This window comes from Diorhabda carinulata, chromosome X (assembly GCF_026250575.1).
Source record: "Diorhabda carinulata isolate Delta chromosome X, icDioCari1.1, whole genome shotgun sequence".
NCBI classification, from domain to species: Eukaryota; Metazoa; Arthropoda; class Insecta; order Coleoptera; family Chrysomelidae; genus Diorhabda; species Diorhabda carinulata.
This window is the reverse complement of record NC_079472.1, coordinates 59,285,484-59,307,464: the sequence shown is the minus strand read 5'-3', so window position 1 is coordinate 59,307,464 and position 21,981 is coordinate 59,285,484. Positions and strand designations below refer to the sequence as shown.

Sequence of the window (21,981 nt, the reverse complement as noted above, 5' to 3'; positions counted from 1 at the left end):
CCAATAGTTAATAATATTGCAATGTATGTTAATCTATGATTTTTTTATTTGGAATTGTTGTAACTTGATAATTTTTTTGAGGAAATAATGATTACGTAAGATAAATATATGTTAACTTTGAATTGTTTCACGTAAGGATTACCAGCTTCAAGATAAGGCTGTTCAAATAAATTGCAAAATGTATCACCTCCTCAGTAACGCACCGGATCTCAAATTGTTTGTTAATAAAAACATGTATATTAAAAAAAATAGTTGAAATGGGTAAATACAGAGTGGTTCGGGCTATATTTATTCGTTTAGTGTTTGTGGTTCATTCGCTATTAGCAATCGCACAATTAGTTTATATGAAAAATGACAGGAGGTGGTGGTACTTATGTTGTCCATTATTTTTTATGATATTAGAAACTGTTGTAACAATGACACTCAGAAAGAATCTCGAATGGTCATGGTACGTTTTACTATTTTCATTTATTTATCTAAAATATCACCATCAATTTTGGTATGTGTACTTTTTAAAAGATTTTAAACGAGAATTAAACTTGAGGAATTTTTCTTATGACATAATTGCTTTAATAGTTTCAATAGAAAAACAAAGAAAAAGATTATTCAATGATTCTTACAGTCTTTTCTTATACAGGGTGTCCCTCGACGAGTTAAAATTATCTGTATATGGCAAAATACTGTCGACTGTAACTTTGTTATTTTGAATGTTACACCCCATATATTTTATACATTTTTGAAGTCCACGTAAAATTTTAGTATACTTTTGTCTAAAAGTTTTTTTCGAAAAATGCATACTTTTTTAATCATTAATTTTTTTGTAGAAAATTCGACTGTTGCAGATCCTTATAAATGATTTTTTTACGAGGATATCCTTAAAGATATGAGAATGGTTTCTGATCGGTTGCTTTTAGCAAAGTCAGACGTATTTGAACCTATGTTGTAAAATCTTACACTCTATACAGGGTGTGATAATTATGAAGTTAAACTTTGAACACTTTTTATATTAATAATTAAAAAAGTATGCATTTTTCGAAACAAGTTTATAGAAAAAAGTATATTAAAATTTTATGCGTATTAATACATAGGGTGTTACACTCAAAATAGTAAAGTTACATTTTAGTTAAAAAGATGTAGTAGGCAAAACAAAAAAGCGGATATCCAAAACTAACACCAAATAAATAATCTTTGAAGATGGAAACACACAAATTAATGTTACTGTGAATTTTCCAAACAATAATAACTTTATTTTTGTGACTTATACTGGAACAGTTTACATTTGTATAATAAACAAGGATATATAAAAGATTAATTGAAAAAAAAGGAATAATCATTGAAAATAAGTTAATTTTGGAACGCCCTGTAGCTATAAAATACTTTCGAGTGCGGTGGACAATTGAATCAGCAAATTTGTAATAGCTTGGTATTTGTTTAAACAACGCAATCGTTATTAAATAACTTAGGATACTATGTTTACATATTTCACATTTCTCTACAACGAAATCTCCTTCAGCTAAATATTTCAATAAATAGAAAGCTTTCGAATAGCTCGAGAGTTGGTTTAGCGATCTTCAATCCGCGATCCCAAAAGTGCTAATTAGTGACCACCAGTGGAGTCGCTCCGAGGTCCAGAGTATTTTCGGTGAATTTCGCAGCGAAGAAAATTCAGCAAAATATACTTTTTTAGGGGTTACGCTGATTTGGTTTGAGTTTTTAGGCTTTTGTGCCGTTTGTCAGGCTTAAAGTTAAAAAGACAAGGTTGGACATTCTCACAAAGCAAATTGTAGAGAAATTGTCAAAAAATTGTAGATATTGTAGATGAAAGCTTGTAAAAACTGAAAAACAAACATTAAAATAACTAAATATCCTGAAGAAAATCACAATGAGTAACAAAATTACATAGAAAAAGCCACTTGCCAGTAAATATGCCTTCAAATTATTGCGGAATGAAAGATGATATCGATTTGATTCCAATTGGCAAGTGATTATGCACTTTTTGCATTGGAAAATCTTGAGCACGTAACTAATTCTGAACGTGGAGTGGGTAGCTCAACCTTACAAAGTGGAAAGATCTTTCTAAAATAGGATAAGCGTTCTTACGAATTGGGCAAACAGATTCAAAGTTGATTAAAGAATTTTTAATCTTTTAAATAAGTCCCTGCAGTGAGCCCTGCTGTTAAGTCTGAGTAAATATCTAACAGCTCCTTTTATAGTTTTAAGATTCGCTCAAATTGAGTCGTACCACACGTACGTACAGTCCAAATATGTCCGTGTTTTTAAGACTGTATAGATTTTCTTTTTTTGATTAGATAAATCCGCAGAAAAAATTGAGAAATATTTTATTTATGATACAGATGAAGATCAGCCAAAGTCGATTGTTGTACCAGAAACCATCGATGCTGTGCGTGAACTGATATAGCAAGATCGTCATCGCTTGAAAGCTCGAAAAAATCCAGTCGCAGTGCTTCAAAAGATTATAACCGGCGATCTACGCATATGAACCTGATAATAAACAACAATACACTGTATGGGTCATTCAAGGAGAGACAAATCCAACAGGAGTTGTTCGTGCACGAAGGGCTTCGAAGCAAACGGTCGCCAGGTTTTTCTGAATGACTGGACATATCGGCAACGTTCCATTAGAGCGACGAGGAACAGTCAATTTTGATTAGTTTACAAGAAATGTTCAAAACAATCAGCGAAACCAATCGCTAAACAGACGAATCATTCTCCACAACGTCAATCAAAAACATCTCAAAGGAAATGGTAAAAATGCTTCGACAATTGATTCAAATGGATATAAAAGTGTATTGATGTTAATGAAAACATTTTGACAACAATAAATCCATATTCTATTATGAAACAATACAAATGGATAAAATATGTTTGAAATATACCATCTCAAGTTGAACTAATTTCTATACTTTAAAGAGTAAAAATTCAAATGGAACTTTTGTAATTTTTTTGATATTTCATTATAAATTGTTGAGGGATAATTGAGAATCATTGTTAGCGGGGTAATTTACCTAATATGAGTATAAAGAAAACAATTTTTTTTGTCTTAGAAGCGTAGAAACGATTACTAGTGATTTGCAACAAATTGAAATGGAATTAGAAAATTGGAAACTGATAATTCGAAGGATACGGATGACGATCAAATATTCTCACCACTCATTAAAATAGGACTAAGTCGATGAAATGGTACTACGAAGCGTTTTTCGATAATAAACATAATGCGCTTGTTACTTGCACCCCTCTAATATGACGTGAACTCGCCCTAGATTCGACTAAGCGACGATAAAAAGAAATCAGGTCGATTTTGTGGTAATCTTCACACAATAATATTGTAAATTAACCGGAAATGAAACCTGAGTGCTTCTGCCACTTAGAGCTTACAGTATCGGGCCAAGGTCCAAAATTTTAAATAGATAGAACAGGAAAAATTATGTATTTAGGAAAATATTCATTATTATTTTAATATATATAAATAAATAAAAATACAAATACCGAGGAGGCTTTTAATTTTTAAATCTAAATATGTTCGTGCTACGTAATTTCACTACTTCAATCACTCAACGTTAAATATATTTTCCCAAAATTTGTTGACGTCATAGTCTCGATGTTTACTTCATTATATAGTACAGGCAAATTAGGCGATTGTGAGCTAAAGCCTTAAATTAAATTCGACCGTTTTTATTTTCTAGTTCATGATAGGTTTTGGGATACTGAATATGTCTAACAACTATTAACAAAATTACAGACACGGATTTTCGAAATTTTTGTACTTGAAACTAAAAAAAAAATTTGGAACGCGTATAACTCGAAAACTACGAGGAATTCGAAAAAAAGTGCTGGAACAAAAAATGTACAGCACAAAATTTTCATATGGATTGGTTTGCAAGCATTTTTTTCTAACCTCAAAATGTTCACAGTAAAATGGGTTCTTGTACTCATAAACATTTGGAAAAGCGAATAACACGAAAACTATAAGGAACTCGAAAAAAAACTTCCGTATCAAAAATGTAGAGTACAAAATTCTCTAACAAAACAGTATGATAGGTGTTTGTTCCTAACCTCAAAATTTTCACCTTAAAATAGGTTCAAAGACTCAAAAATATTTTGATTCACGAATAACTCGAAAACCACGAGGAATTCGAAAAAAAGTGCTGAAATAAAAATGTACAGCACAAAATTTTCTACAAATTAGTTATGAAGCGTTTTCTCCTAACCTCAAAATTTTTACCGTAAAAAGGGTTCTTGTATTCATAAACATTTGGAAACGTGAATAACTCGAAAATTATGTGGAACTCGAAAAAAATAATGCCTTAAAAAATGCAGAATATAAAATTCCTTACAAAAAAGTATCCTAACCTTAAAATTTCCACCTTAAAATGGGTTTAAGCTCTCAAAAAAATTTTTAAACGCGAATAACTCGAAAACTTTAAATAACTCGAAAAAAATGTGCCGTAAAAAAACTGTAGATTATGAAATTCTCTAGAAAAGAGTATCCTAGGAATTTGTTCCTAATCTCAAAATTTTCACCTTAAAAATGGGTTCATACACTCTAAAATATTTTGAATAGCGAATAACTCGAAAACTACGAGGTATTCGAAAGAAAGTGCTGAAACAAAAAATGTACAGCACAATATTTTCTACAGATTCGTTTGCAAGCATTTTCTCCTAACCTCAAAATTTTCACAGTAAAATGGGTTCTTGTACTCATAAACATTTTGATTTGCAGTTAACTCAAAAACTATGAGGATTTCAACACAAACCGGGACAAAAAATGTGGAGCACAACATTCTGTACCGCAAAGGTTCCAATTTTCTCCTAACCTCGAAATTTCTATTATAAAATGGGTTAAAACGCTCAAAAATATTTTAAATCGCGAATAACTCGAAAACTACATAGAATTCGAAAAAGAGTTATTATATAAAAAACTATGGATCACAAAATGAGTACCCACATTTTTGTGGAAGAGAAACTATAAAGAAGTCTGTGAATATTGAAATAATAATCAACCGAACTTCAAACTAAAAAAGACTGGTAACCTTTTTTATAGAAAATTTCATTCTCCACATTATTTGTATGGGAAGTTTTTTCCGAATTCCTCTCAGTTTTCGAATTATTCGCGTTTCAAAATTTGTTTGAGTTACAATTCCAGAATTTCTAATACCGGTGTCCGTAATTTTTTTAGAATCTAGAAAATGAGAAACGTCCGATTCAATTTCGGGTTTAATCCTATTTTACCTGTACTAATATTACGAAATGCTAGAAACAATGTTCAAAATTTGTTATGACCTCAGAAAATAATTTATTTCATTCATTCTCAAAATGCAGTATAGGATTTTTCGAAATTTTTAAAATATAGGATGTAATGTGATGTGAGAATGATAAATATTCATTGAATCACCAAATTTATATACATTGATTCAATCTCGAAATAATGCAAACAAGAAACAAATTGCACCCTATTTGTTCCTGCCAAATAGATTTTTTATGGAAAAGAACATTGTTAGTTCTCGTATCTGATAAATATGATTTCATTCAAAATACTTTCAGTAACTATAATTAGTTGAATTGGAGGCGGCTAATGCATCAATGCTATCAAATCGTTACATTACAATAATTTTTTTACTTATCCGGAAAAAAAATTCACACTTCACAGACGACTTAGTAAAGTTGCATAGTTGAGTGGTTTGTACATTCCGAGAAAATAGTTTTTTTTTTCGCTACTTTTCGAACTATCTAATTGTTACGATTTCAACTGAATAACAATATACTTTAATAGAGTCAGTGAAGAATTTGTTTTCAACTTAATAAACACGAATATAATTTGTAAATATTATAGAATAAACTTATGTAAGAGGGAGTAAATGCTAAACAAGAATATTTACTCTAGTTATTTATGGTAAAATATGGGGTTTGTGATAATAACCAACAAAATGCTTCACAAATCCAATAACAAAATCTACGGTCAGTAAATTAGTAAAAAGGTTTAACAAAACTGTTTCATTAAAGGATTTATCCAAATCAAGGCGCAGAAAAACTGCATCAACTGAAAACGAAAATTGTGTCCAGTTAGAAGACGATCCACACTTGAGTACTAGATTAATATCCAGGGAACTTGATATTTCGCAAATATCCATAATGAAAATTGTACGTGATAATAAATTTCATCTATCCAAATGATGGAAAAATGTTACAATCAAAACGATCCAAATTTTTAGAGTAACTTTATGTTTTGCGATGAGGCCACTTTTTGTATTAATGGATTGTAGATACTGGTCACGTAACAATCCTCGTTGGATGCGTGAATCCCATACCCAAAATCTCGAAAAACTGAATTTATGGGCTGCAATAACAGTCGACAAAATAATTGGTCCCTTTTTACATTTAGAAAAAACTTTATTATTAGAAATTTTAGGACAATTAGATTATCCCAAACGACAATATTTGGCTAAAACAAGATGGTGCCCCACATCACTATGCGTGTGTGGTGAGACAATATCTGAATAATGGTTTGCCAGAAGATGCATTGGAAGGCGTGGTTCTATCGAATGGCCCCCGTGATCACCCGACATGGATCCTTTAGACTGAGGGGTCACTTAAAAAACATTGTTTATAACACAACACCAGCTAATATTCAGGAATTAAAGAATAGGATTACCATAAGAGAGTCAGGGTTGTTGAAAAGTGTATTGTAAAGTTTTAAAAATTGCATGGCTTATTGTATTGAGGTAAATTGACAACATTTTATGCATCTGCTTAAATTGTCTTAATTGGAATTTTTCTACTTCACAAACGTAGATCTACTAACATGACACAACCATTTAAAGATTTATCATCAGGTTTTCTGCACCATGATTTGGATAATTATTTTACTGCAAAAGTTTCTTCAAACTTTTTACCAACTTTCTCACACTAGACCTGGTTACGAGATTTGTATTAGTACATAAATCTATTCAAGAATATTCAAATTAAACGAGTTCATTCAATATACAATACCACATGAAAAATAATAAGTATTTCTTAAGGATTTCTAGAAACATAAAATATATAGAGTGATCTATTTGAAAGAACAAAGTTCATTACTTTTCCAGAATAAGGAAAGTATGTGACAACAATGTAAATACCAAAAATTTATGAAAATGGTACAATTTGTTTCCGAGATAATTGAGTCGTTCCATACATAAAAATCACTCTGTATATAAAAATAAATGTTCAATGGAATATTCAAGTTTGTAGAATCGTGGATCAACAAATATTTGCCGTGATAAATATCATGTATAAACCATGGGTTGGCCATTTGTAATTTGCTGAACTCCTCAAACTTGGATTGAATTTGAAATGAAAGAGAAAATTGTTAATTTCCTAAAATTAACCATTTTTCTATATGTATCTTCCATTCAATAATCAACTATATAAAGAATGAATCTATTATTATATGCCGATTATATTTTTAAATTAAAAATCGAAGAAACTGAAAATAGATGGGGAACAAACAAGTAATAATAACAGCACGTGTGTAATTTTCAACTTATGAATGGCGAATCTGAATGGTGTGTATGCGTAGTTTCCATTATGTTTGTTACAATGAAATAAACATTAATGACGTAAAACTAAGTGAATCACTCCAACTATGTTTGTGCTATTTTTATAAATGAAGAGCTAAGAATACTAACAGTACATATTTGGAAACATTTTATGTAATGGTGAATGTTTTTGGATAAAATAAAACCAAAACACAAAACCAATTGCTTCCTTGAAGTCTGTTTATCGAATTATCTTTAAGGCTATTCATTTTTCAAAATTTACCTCACATTTAACAAGTATTACAAACTACTTTGTGAAAAAATATTTATTATGCAAGATATTGCAAATGCCAAACTATTAATCTGTTTACAAACTACCAAAATCTTATTGTATACAAAGCTATAAATAAAAGTATGTAATTTGATACGTGTCTAATGGACACATGGAATCACTTAACTACGACGTTGGTTCCCATTAGAAGCGGTCAGGGTACAATAAATCTTAACAAGTACGATAATTACCTGAAATTAAGTAGGGAATTCTATAATTCTTCACAGTCTTATTAATATAAGACAAAAATTAGATAATCCGAGACGATACGTTAATGTAGGGTGAAATTAGAGACACTTTGTATCATCTATATAGATGATTAACAGATCATAATGGTTCCCAACACAATGCTATGTTCTACTGGACATCTCACTTAAAAAAAAGAATTAGATATCAAATTGAAAAAAAAAAATACTGGTTGCTTAAATGGAATTCCAGCTTACGATGGAATATTACTGTACAAACAAGTTATTAGGTCTGTATAGTCATAAGTATATGTAGGGTTGTGCTAAAACGAATAACCTAGAAATAATCTAGTGATACCAAAACAAAATAATATCTAAGAAGTAAATTTTGGCATTACAGCCTTCTAAATAAATTAAGATCAAACGGTTTGTCGTTCTCACTTATCGCTTGGATTAGTAGCTTCCTCAAAGACCGATCTATCCAGGTTGTTAACGATGGATACACCTCAAGATGATTTGAAGTCAACGCTGGTGTTACCCAGGGATGCATCTGGTCACTTACTCACTTTTCCTGTACATCAACGATCTACTCGACAAAACTGCGAACCCGATAAATAACTTCGTCGACTATAACAGTCTGCATATCTTCAACTAACGTTTCGTTGTTTTTAGATTTGTTGTAATGTAATTTTAAAAATTTGTTATCGGGGAACATCTCTCGAAAAAAATCGCAGTAACTTTTGCATCCAATGAGTTCCAAGTATTATTTTTTATTATTTTCAGGTTTTGCCCCTCGGTATTTTTGTATTTGGCGAGTGTTGTTCCGGCAATATGGCTATTAGAACTGGACAAAGTAGAAAGGCGAATGAAAGCATTGGAAGAGTTACCGATGAATCTAACAACAGGAGCTCAACTCACGGACATAAGTAATCTCATAGGAATCGGGGTGAATATTTATAATTTTTTATAGCCCCCCTTTTTTGGTATTTGGAAACTTTTTCTAATATTTCATTTTAGTAGCTGGGAGTGGGGGATGGTATTTGTGTGTGATTAGGGGAACCAATTTATACGGCTTATCCAGAGCTCACTTAATAGCCCTTAGCCCTTAGTACAAGTAGAGTGTGTATATTTCTGTTGAGCAGCGCATTAGTATCAATCAATTGCTAGAAAGTAGATAGGCCTCACAAAAATTTAAGCACAATAATTTGGTTCCAAGGTTGCTGAACGATAATCAACAATCCCAGCGAGTTGATATTTGTATGCCTTCCAAAGAAGCTAAGAAAATGTCCAATTCTGTCTGTGGTAATAAAGCAGTAATTCTAAAAATTGTTTACAAATGATTTTCAAGTGACAGTTTAGGATGAGGAATGGCACGAGCGTCCTCTGACCTCACAAATAGATGAAAATCTGCAAAAAGCCCATGTGAAGTGTAAACGTGCTGTGCTATAAGTCTTCAAAGTTTGGCGAGTGGCTGGATGTCAAAAGTCCACTGCTTCACTCACTCACCAGATTTATCTTCATATTCTTCTTCTAGCAGAAAATGTGCTAACAGCTTTCCAGAAATGTTTCCTCCAGTCATGGCATTAAAGTTGATTGGGGTATTGTCAGTCAATTGCAGTACTTTGATCTCAAATTTCCATTAGGGCATGACACTACTTATAGATACCTATCTTAGATGCATCTTTTCACCTACTCACTTTCTCCTAAAGATCTAAAGCTTCGCAGATGATAACCAGCAGCTCCCATAATCTCGGCTAACATACAAATCTGTAATCAGCAACAAATCACCACAATCAATATCGATTTTGAAAACATTCTGGAGTTGTGTAGAAGCAATCTGATCGTGTTTGACGTAGCAAAGACTCAGACTGCTGTTTTTACAAAGAAGGTTGTTACTGCGGCTCAGAATATGGTCCTGTCTGGACATAAAATATCACCACCACCTCAAATTCGCTTGTTGAGGTTGGTAGCCAGATGTCCTGGCATAGTCGCCTGGACGAATTAGCTAAGGCAACTTCACAAAAACTCACCAGTCCTCTTTGGAGGTAGTCATTGGTCGTATATTTGGAACTTGACTCCCAAATATTTCTGTGAAGCATTGCCAAACACTCCATGGAAACATCTTCACGACGCTGTTTTAGTTTGATTGTGGGTAAACGAGGCAAATTTTCAGTTTATATACCATGTACTGTACTTTTTGAAATGTCTACAATGTCTGTTAGCTCGCGCATTTTCATTCGATCATTCTGTACGTGGATTTCCTTCAATATTTCTGAAGTCGTTGCCTCAACATATTTTTTTAACTACAGCCATCTCTAGGTGAGGCCAGGTATTTCTAGTACCGTCCTCGTAACAATGGGGTTATTCTCTTTCAAAACTGTAAATTCTGAAAACTATAAATTCTTTGTCAAAATATTACCAATAGAAAGTTATCTATCGAGTAGTTCAAAACAGAAATTTTCTCCTATTTAAAAAAGACTATTTTCTTATCTGATTAATTAAATAATCTTCAATATTTTAATTTAAAAAAATACTCTACACACTATGTAGAAAAATTAAAATTGATATTCAATTTTTAATAGACGGTTTATAATATTGAAATCAATGTTTTTTTGTAGGTAGACATAAAACTTCCCGACATTTCTTTAAGCACGGAAACGTGGATAACTCTAATTGAACAATTTCTAATGTTAATACTCATAATTGGTAGATGGATGTTGCCAAAAGGTGATCTCACTAGGGATCAACTAAGCCAGCTCTTACTAGTCTATATTGGTACGTGTCTTATTTTAATTTTCTGAGAAATTTACTTTGTCATCGGTGTGGTTTCAATGCCAAGTTAAATATTGACATTAATTGAAGTAATAACTGTATTTAAAATTAGTTTTCACACGTTTACGGGCCATCTAAAAGTTAATTAGGAAACATCACTCACTTATAGAATCCATTTAGAGATATTTGGTTTCGGATATTCATATCAACATATATCAAAACACAAAATCTGATATGTAGTTGCTATCGGTATCATGGTAAAGGTTTCAAAAGTCAATTTTCATTTGAGAAATATTTACATTGTAACATAACCTGACTTTCAGCTTGTGGAAAACTATTAGATTAATATTAATGAATATTGGAAAAATGTTTTAGGAACGGCTGCTGATATTCTCGAATTCTTTGATTCATTTAAAGATGACAAAATAGCTTCTGAACCAGTATTAGTACTGCTTACATTAGCTATCTGGTCATGGAGCTTAATGCAGTTTACTGTAGTTTTAACAGCTACTAAAGCTCGAAAATCTAGACTTGCTACAACTTCATCTACGATTCAAAAGTAAGTTTGAAAGCATTTGTTATTTCGTCATATAAAATATAATATGGATAAATTGATGGATCACTATCAAAGAATACTGTATAAACTTCAAAATTTGCTTTATAACCATTATAGTTTCTCCCATATTACATCAATTACTTTTTCAATGTTGTACTGGGTTGACTTCTTAACTTTTTAAACTACATTATACAAGGGCAATGAAAAAAATAACCAATAATTGGGCGCGGTGCTGGATGTACAGTACTTTCAATCGAACAAACTGTTGTTATTGGATACTCTCGAGTACAGAAAACAAATTTCTTTGACGATTCACGATAACAAAGACCGTCTCTAATGAGTACTGATCGCAGTACTTTCACAGAATCAACAACTAATATCCATTAATTGGGATTTGTATAAAGTTGCGATTGCTGGTGATATACCATACCACTTCAAACCGGTTATATCTGCCTACAAGGAGTGTACAGAATCAACTTTGAATGATTTTAGATTGACAATAGTTGAGATGTGATTGTATTTGCGAATCGATGGTTGTAACATTTTTCTTGTGAGACATGTTTTTTGCTTAAAGATAGACGTTTCTCCTAAAAAGCTAACTAAAATAATTAACACTACATGACTGTTAGAGCTACGTCAGTTGGTATGAGAAAATCAAGTGTATAAAGTATTTTGAGTGAATTTTAGAATTCCAAATCATTGTTTATGAAAAATAGAAGAAAGAAAATGTTTATGCAATCGCAAAACAATTTCGAGAACTGACAGTATTTAAATTAGAAATAGCAAAGTAAATCCAAGGAAGTCAAGGACAGACTTTCAAAAAAATCTTCTCACATTTACTAACAGCAAAACGCTCAACACGGGTCAAAAATATCGATAATGGTCCGTTAACCATTGAATTAAGCTCAAGCCTCATAGGGAAAACTGATGATTACCAGAGTTTTTATATAGAAACCTCGCTAGATAGCACATCTACATTATCTCCGATAATCAAGTGTCTTTGAGAGCCCTTAAGGCAATTGAGTGTGTTTCAAAAAACTCTTGCTAAAGTAACCCAACGTTACATCAACAATGAACTGATTAAAAAACACTCGAGGCAATCCAAAACTTTTATCACCATATGAATTAAGTACAAATAATTTTCCGAGATGTCCAAAAATGACGGTCATTTCATACTACCTAATACCCAAATACCACCTAGAGAAAATAGGCACGGTAGATAAAAACATCTGCAGCTTTTGCGTACACTCTATAGAGATATCGGAGCAACTATTCTGTGAATTATTTCCTGCCCATTTCTAGATTTTGTACCTCGAGGCAGTAGTAAAACAAAAAGTCTTCACTATAATGCGTGACTTTACACTTTTGTAAGGACAGAGGATTTTTGCGCAATTTCAACATCCTCTTTGCCGTCCACACTTGGTAATATTCACTTACAGCAAGCAGTACGACAAGTACTGAATGAGGCAGATGATGTTCAACCCAGAGGAGAGGGAATGTTTCTTCTCTTTGCTAGTTCATGTACTATAGCAATTGTGCCTCTTTCGAATGATAAATATATTATCCGTGGCTCTGAACCAATATAATGGATATGGGAGGAAGAAGACAATGTTTGAGTTGGTTATCCAGTCTAAGCAGTGTTGGATAAAGTAATAGTGGGGCCTGGGGCTAAAATCGACCAAGGGCCCACATAAGAAAATCAAAATCAGCTCAAACTCTTTTAAATGTAATATATTAGTTTCAAATTATATATAAATTATAAGTAAAAGTAGTGGCATCCGAACCCAGAGGATGATTTAAAATAACAAAACACAAATCCTTGCCTACGTTGATGATGTGGTACTTATAAGTAGAACGAAAAAGGATCTAGAAAAAATCTTCCTACTCTTTGAAAAGAAAGCAAAATAACATGGACTGCGCATAAATGAATAGAATACCAAATATATGGAAGTAGGAAGGGATCCGAATAGCAGCAACAAATTCAAAGTGACGATAGAGCAAAACAGTGATTATAGATATAGTCCAGGAGTCCTAGGAGTTCTGGGAGATATAGTCCTGGGAGTGACAGTGACAAACGAAGGAGGTAACACCAGGTAAATCAACAGAAGACTGACGAGAAGGAACAAAACGTTTGGAGTCCTAGGAGGAGTATTAAGATCAAAAGATATTTCAAGAGCCGCCATTTACAAGACAGTTAGCTATAGAGAGAAAGGTACTAAGGAAGATTTTCGGAGGAGTGGAGAAGAAGAACGAAAGCAGAGATCAAAGTACTGTTTAATCAATCGGGATATGTGGTCAGAGCAAAATTAAAATAAAAGTGACTCATTTTCAATGCACAGCATTGTTAATGACGACAATCGCTCGTCTAACATTGAAGAACGATGTATATTTTATATTATTTTCAAAACTTAGAACGACCTTTCTGCTCCACAATTCGTTTCTATCATATCTAATTCAACGATCTAATCAAGCAATTTTTTCAATAGTATTAATGGCTATTTCTCTCATTTCGTGAAATTTGGAAGTGAATAAGAGAATTTTAAAAATGTTTAATTTATCAATACTAATTGAAAATATATGTATTAATATACAGTATGAGTTTTACGTAATTGCACCAATGAATTTAGGAATTATAAGCATTTTAAATTTTAATTACTGAAGGTAATGAAATTCTACCTTCTGACAATGGTAAAAAGAATTCGGTAATGAATTTTTATTTGACGGTAATGGATTGCAAGATAAATTATTATATAAAACATAATTAAATGGAAAAAAAGGGCAAACTTAATTCGAAATCCTTTTTTATTTAGGAAAACTCCAAAAAATTAAACATATCAAAGTTTGATTTGGTATGACATAATTAGTTTGATTTGGTATGAAATTATCACTTTCTATTAGTAACTAACTCTATTAAATATCTAAGTTACATCGAATAATCTTCATAAGTCTTTTCATTGATCAAATATATTTAAGTTTTCTTCATCGCTTTTTTTATCTTTTTTATCTTCAATTATTTCTTCCTTTTTTATCCACTTCTGTCATTAAGATTTACAAATTTTTCAAAATCATTTTGAAAGTCTTTTTTAGCTTTCAGATAGAAAGCGGTATTTGACCAATCAAGTTTAACATCTGACAATATTTTTACTTTTGGGGAAGTCGTAATTGGCTTTGTTGTTTCTGATATTTCGTTGAATGTTATTGGAGATGATTCAGTAACGTTTTCAATTATTTCTGGTGTAGTATTTTCATCAAGGTATTCTTGTAACATTTGTGGGTGTACATTGCTTTCCGGTACATCTATATAACCCAAATGATAACCGTGAGTGCATGCGATTCCGTTTTTACAGAGGAAACAGCTTTTCTGAAAGTCATCCTAAGACTGTTGGAGGACCACAATACTTGACGTACAGACATAGTACCTTTAAAGGTTTCAAGTTTTTGTGGAATCACTTTGTTTTTGATATTTTCTCCTGTGACCATGCATAATTCTACATTTTTAACGTTTCGCTAAAGAACACACCAGAAATCCGCTACAGTTTCTACATATTTTCCGAAACGCACAGTTCTGTCAGCTGTTCGCTTGATAACTGCACCAATCCCATCAGGTGCTCCTTTTCCTTGCCCATTTTCCAAATAATTCCATGTGATTGCTTTTAGATCAGGATACTGCTGCTGAAGCTGACTAATAACATAGAATATTTTATTATTACGATAATGGTTTGACGGGCTCTGGCAGTGACAAAATGTACCGTATCAAAGAAAATCATTTCTTTTATGAAATCAAAAATAGGAATAACATGAGCCCATATGGCTTCAGCATCGTGTCTGGTGCACTCACTAGTAGTACATATGTTATAGTTTTTAATGATGCCAGTTTCAGGGTCTAATAGATACACAAAAGTTGTATGATGGGAAATTTGTTGATAAATTATTTGTATTATTAATCAATTCGGCTTGAAGCTGATAAGAGGAATGAATTGCTTTAATTCATAAAATAATTCAAGTTGTAAATCATTCGAATATATATTTCGACTAGAGATTTTACTTGCACTTTTAATTCATCATTCATATTTTGAATGTATGAAATATTGAATTTATTATTATTTAGAGTATTAAATTATTATATGGGGTGAAAAATTTGTGTGTAAATTGAATTACACCAATTCAGTCATTTTATTTAAATTGCCGAACAATTTTTAGAAACAATTTTGCTGTAGATCCAATATTTCTTCTAAAATAAATTTTCAAATTTGTAATGTAGCGGGGTGTAGGGCTTCAGCACCCGCTAGATCCTCCCTAAATTCGACGCTGTAGCCGACAGAAATGATGTTATGAATTTACGTCATATAGATAAACGTTTCATTATTACTTGTAGATAAATCTAATTATGTTTCAAAAATTATGACAAATCCCATAGGAATTAACAAATGCTATCTCTACGAATTGGTAAATTATGAGCCTAAAATTATTATATAAAACCCAGCGTGTTAATGTACACATGTGGACATCGAGAAGACACAAAGCTAACAGAATAATCATATAAATTGTTATGAACCTCGTTCTATTTTCTTCACATATAAAACTCCTTTCGATGGAAATAATTTTTCGTTAAGTTAACGGATTCCCGGACACACCGGAGTGGAGAGAAGCGGAATAGCGGACGGACTCGCTAAATCAGGGGCAGACAAACCCGTCTTAGTACCTGATCCCTTCTGTAGTACCAGCTACTTAACAATAGAAAAAGTTGTGGAAAAGAAGATAGATAGAGATAAAACCAATTACTGGGCTGATTTGGCTGGATCTCTACGTGCTCGAGGCCTGGTACTTCAGCCCTCCGACGACGAGTCTAAATATTCTGTCTAGATTTTGATACTGTTTCCATGGCGTCACTAAGTAACACCAGTTCTAGTCGTTGTAATAAATTAAAAAAAAGTAATAATCCTAATGAACGAAAGTTAGCCATTTCGTAAAATAGATGATATAATTGCCGTTGATAATTAGTAGAGTTTTTATTATCTACTAGTCGTAATACATTTCCAAAAACATTATTTAAATTGGTTAGTAGTGTAGATATAGCTTTGCTCTAAAGCTAAAAGCTAAAGCTCTAAGCTCTAAAGAGTTTAGAATACCAAAATGATTATTATGATTATTTCTACAGCTTTTTTATTAGGTTATAATCAAAGTATATTATTTTCAGATCAGACAACTGTTGTACAATAGACGTCTGCAGTATTTTACTAAATATAACACTACAAGACGCCCCTTACCTTGCGTTCAGACTACTTCTCATCTGTCATTACAAAATTATCACATATATGAACATTTTCTTCACCTGCAAAAATACTTTGGTAATTCTTCTGCAAATTTATCGTCTTTACGTTGTTTATACAGAAAACAATAAAGAAAAGGTTAGTATAAATACAATTTTAGTTTAATTGAGTAACAATCAGTATCCTTAATAATCCTTCCGTTATTATTTTTTCATCTACCCAAGCCAGATGACGTAGAACTAGCTTCGACGGTTTCCATTATTTCTAACTTATCCAGAAGTGATTTAACTTTTGAACCAAAAAGGAGACGAAGACCTCCTCGTTCTCAACAAGCTAGTATAAAAAGTCAAAGCACGGTTAAGAGTCATAAAAGTACGAGCAGTAAAAAGAGTATTGATACAGGAGATTCAAGTGATAGTGATGGAAGTAGGATCAGTAGTACCAGAAGAGAAAGGTATGTCTGATACAACTTTTTACTCGGCTTGAAATTTATGTCAAATCATTTAAATCCATTTCGAAGAAAATCTCTGTTTTCATAAGAAGGGGAAAAATCTTTTTAAAGGCACAAAAAATTGGCTTTTTAATTCATGCTCCTAATGGGATTCGATCTACTTCAGAATTGCAAGTCGCGTTTATAGTACAGTGAACTAAGCAAATCAACTCGCAATTTTAAAGACCTTCATGGATTAGTTTGAAATTTTGACAGAAGCTCAAAAATGATGCAAATAACAAACCTGATTTGGTGCCAATGTATGCTTCTACCCCAGTGGCGAATGCTACTGTTACTCGGGAGTGGAAATTTGAAATTTTAAAATAACAACGGGAATCGATAGAGAATCGAATGTTGAATGAAGTTTTTTTATTAAACTCAATAATTTCTTATTCGCCATTGTAAATTAAAAAAAAACATGTTTTTCAACATTTTTTCACGAAAAACTCCAAAATTACGCATTTTCTGGGAAAAAATTATTTCCCTCAAAATTGAAGCTTATAGAAAAACAAAGAAATTAGTCAGTTTAGATTAAATTTTTCAAATAATATTCAGCAACTTATGAGTCACTGAAAGCCAATTTTTTCTTTTTCGGAAATTTATGCAGAAGTTTGAGCTCAAATAACGGAAAATGATCAATTTTTCATAAATAATTGTGAAGAACATTTTTGAAGTACTTCTTCAGACCTTTGAAATGAGCTTTTATAAAACCGTCTAGGATAAAAATTAAGCGAGTTATGACGGAAATAAGTTAAGTAACTCGAATTTGAAAAAAAAAAGTCTGTAAATTTGAAACCATGTGCGTCAAAGTTAAAATTTATCGTAGCCCATGTAAAATTATCTTTGTTTAAGCCCTAACAATGCGTTCCAAAAGTTTGAATGATTTGGAACACGTATATTATGATAAAACCTGTTTAATGCGAAATTCTTTTTCGATTTTTTGAAAAAACACTTATTTTTCAAAATATCTCAAAAACTATTGGATCAACGAAAGAATTTTTTTGTAACTAAAATTTAGCTTTTATTTTACTGAACATTTTGCCTTTTCTTTAAACTCGCGTAGTTTGAAAATTAAACGAGATATAAGCGTTTAAAGTATTGATTTCAATGCCAAGGGAGAGTGTTTTTTACGCTTTAACATATAAATTCTCTGAAGAAAAGGGCCTAGAAGGGTTGCAACTCTTATGGTTTTGTAGCTTATGAAATTCCCTACAAAATGATGTATGGATGAATGCAAAAAGCTTAAAGGGAAGTCGAGTTATTATTAAAAAACCGAATACATTTTTCTAAAGATAATTCTGGAAAATCACGAAACGTCCAAGTTTTGATCTTTTTGGAGTATATATATTATGAGTTAAAGATAGAAAATAAAGGTGCGCTTCTTCCGTCGTAATTCTTAGAGAGAGTTTTTAAGTTCTTAAATAATTGTGTTGGGGTAGTTTTTAAGGGTAGTTACATATAAAAAATAGAAATAACACTTCACTTGTAAAAAAACAGCAATCACTTCACATGTTTCAATATATTGAGTCCTATAACTGCTTCCATTTAGTAATTTGCAATTTTTTCCATTCTGAGGGGTGCTTTTTGATGGTTGCATTATTAAAAATAATGAGGGTCAGATTTCTTAGACTCGAAGAAAAACAATTCCCCTATTACGATACAAAATAAAAATAATATCATGTTTTTTACCACATTTCTTAACTAATCTTTGTATGAAGGGTTGTTTTTAAATGTAGGTGAGCTGTAAAATATCAAAAAATTATCAATCAACATTCATTATATTTGAATATAACTATAGCCCATTACCGCTTTAATTCATTAGCTTTCAATTTGGTGGTGATGTTCACCCCTTAAAAATGAAAATCATACTTTGCCACCAAGTCATATTTGAAGAGGAGGGAAGGATGAACTTAATCCCAAATATTCAAGAAGATCGATGAAGGTCTTTAAAATTGCGAGGCTTCGGTAGATTTTAAGCTTGAATGGCTCATTTGAGAGTTATACAAATAAATTTGCCTGCTTCTATATGTTTTTCGATATCTAGCTATCAAATGAATCTGTTAATCATTTTTCGTATTGTCTTCAACAATTATTTAAACGATTGGAGATATCGGTACAAAAAACAAAGTTTTCCCAAAGTCTTTCAACAAAATTAATCAGGAAATCAAGTTATGTGAATCATTTTTTTAATATAATTTCAGGAAGTCGAATACCAGGAAGGATACGGGATACTCGACTGCTAGCTCTCAAACGAGCACTCGGAATAGCGGCCATTTACCTCCTTCAAAACCAACATTAGATAATGTGGATAGAGAGACGAGAAGAATGATGAAACAAAAACTTAAACGATCCGACAGGGATACTAGAGGTAGAAGAAAATTGGAAGACGTCTTTTCCGAAGAAAGCGACGCGGCTAATTTAGAAGAACCGACTTTAAAGAAGAATAAACCAAAAAAAAACCAAAGCAGAGAATCGAAAAACGATAAAAATTCGACATTTACTACGAGCGATCAATCGTCCGACTGACGTCATCAATTAGCCATAATGGCTATATTTTACCTATATTTATTTATTTTTATATGCTGTCTATTTGTTATATATTGTGGAATTAATTCGGAGGGTCTTGTAATTGCCAGAGTAAACAGAAAAAATAGAACAAAGGTATGAATCGTACGAATATGACAAAGATTTTTGGTGTTAATCGTTTTGTAGATTTCTACAATAGATCAAAGTGAATGTACTAGAATTGTGGATAAATTAATCAACAGCTAGATGAAAAATAGTATAAGATGGGCTGAAACTAATCATCCAATATTAGTTTGCTGTAATTATTTAATGGAAACTTTAGTTTGAGAGATTTGTTTAGTTAGATAATTCACTTACAATTTATTAGAAAATGATATAAGCCGCTGCAAGAATTTATGGCACTTTCCAGTATTCTGGCGACAAGTTCCCGTATTTTTGAATCTGACATGAACCCGAAACTTCAACAAAAAGAAGTCTGCAACATCTAAATCGAGAGCTACTCTTCAAAATATCAATCATCGTCGTTGCACCATCCTGTTGGAACTATGTACTCTAGTTCTGGTTGAGCAAGAAAAAAATGCGGGAATCATGACTGTGTAACACGTGCCGTCAATTATCATCGTTTTGGCCCACGGCGTTGTCAAAAAGATAGTCACTGCTTTCGTAGAACCTCCGTTTCTTTCTTTGGTAGCAGCATCAGGAGCAAATTTTTATAGTGGTAAAAAGAAACGTGTCAGTCGAGGGCTATGTTGAACATTCCAGCGTTTATAGAAATACCATTGCGGAAAATATTGTACCAACTAACAACTTAGCAGATTTTGGACGGGTTGCAAAGCTTCCTAACGTTCAAAGCGATAATGTGTTCTAGTTGTACGATTAATAAGCTTAAGTGATGATTGTTAAATATTGATATTAAAAATTTGCATTTCATTAAATTATAAATATACGAAGATCGTATAGATGCACAAAAAATTTTGGGAAAAAGTCTGAAAATAATCCGAGGACGCTGAATCTGGCGAATAGGGTGCATGGGTTCAAACTTTAATCCATTAATTTTGGCCATTGGAAAAACGAATGTTTGAGCTGGATGAAACAACACTTTCTTCTTAACCAAATGCGGTATTTTTTGCTTGATTTCTTCGCTGAAATGTTGTAATAAGTACATAACACGCGACGCTGATACTTTCTCCTTTTTTTAAGAAGAAATTATGGAAATGACTCCCGCATATCCCAAAAAACCAACGCCATGACCTTTTCTGCAGATGGAACGGTCTTTGCCTTCTTTCGAGCTGGTTCTCCCTATTCACTGCATTGTTCTGATTGTTCTTTTGTATCGGATGTGAAGTTATGAATCCACGTTTTATCAATGATTATGAAACGGTCGCGAAATTTCGGTTTTTTTCCGCGAAAAATTGCTAAACACTCGATGGCAACATCTTCATGACGCTGTTTTCGTTCCATTGTGAGCAAACGCTGCATCCATCTAGTGGACAGCTTTTCATGTCCAAATTTTTAGTTACTATGTATGCTAGCTCGTGCAATTTCAGTCGATGATCATCCAGTACCGCTTTGTGAATTTACTTCAACATTTCTGGAGTTGTCACCTCATTTGGTCGATCTGTACGATGCTGGTCTTCGCAGATTGTACGGCCTCGTTTAAGGTCTGCTATTTAATATTTCACTGTTGATAACGAAGGACTAGTCTAATCCAGGGTAGAATATAGTCCAGCTTTTATATTGGTTGAACTAATACTTTTCAAATAAAAGGTAAACTTTTTCCATGCTTACAAATTCACTGGAAACGTTCACTATTGATGGCTATCGAAAAAATATTAAACAACGTGGCGTTTTCAAAATTTAGTGGTAATTTCCAAGCATCCACCGTAATCTCAGTCAAGAAAATATTTCCAGATGTCTACATTTTATATATTTATTTTATATCAAAATATTATCAACGATAAGAGAAATTGTGAAAATATTTTTGTTTATTTATTGTTTTATTTCTATATTTACTTCTGGTGAGAATAAATATATAAACAACACACGTGTGAGATTCTTAAAGATAGGTACGAATTTCGTCGGTAATTATAATATCTGAAAAAGCTCTGGAGATTGATCTAATAAATAATATTTTCCTTTTAGCTTGAGCCAACTATTCAAGTATTTTTAGAAAATTTTATTAAAAAAATTAGCCTTTCACATAACTATCATATTGCGCATTACATTTAGTGCATTTATTTTGAAATATTTCCATTGACAATCTATTTTAATATTAGCTAAATACCTATTCATTCTTTTTAATTTGAAAGTGTTGTA

The 21,981-nt window shown here is 32.1% G+C and overlaps 1 protein-coding gene across 1 annotated transcript; it reads left to right on the top strand.

Moving 5' to 3' along the window:
- Nucleotides 1-203: 203 nt before the first annotated feature.
- Nucleotides 204-21,707, top strand: LOC130901167 (transmembrane protein 26). Its single transcript, XM_057812305.1, has 7 exons — nucleotides 204-448; nucleotides 8,835-8,997; nucleotides 10,670-10,826; nucleotides 11,199-11,382; nucleotides 16,577-16,787; nucleotides 16,874-17,103; nucleotides 19,341-21,707. Exons 1-7 carry the CDS (start codon nucleotides 258-260, stop codon nucleotides 19,663-19,665), a joined length of 1,461 nt encoding a protein of 486 aa, XP_057668288.1. The 5' UTR covers nucleotides 204-257; the 3' UTR covers nucleotides 19,666-21,707.
- Nucleotides 21,708-21,981: the final 274 nt, after the last annotated feature.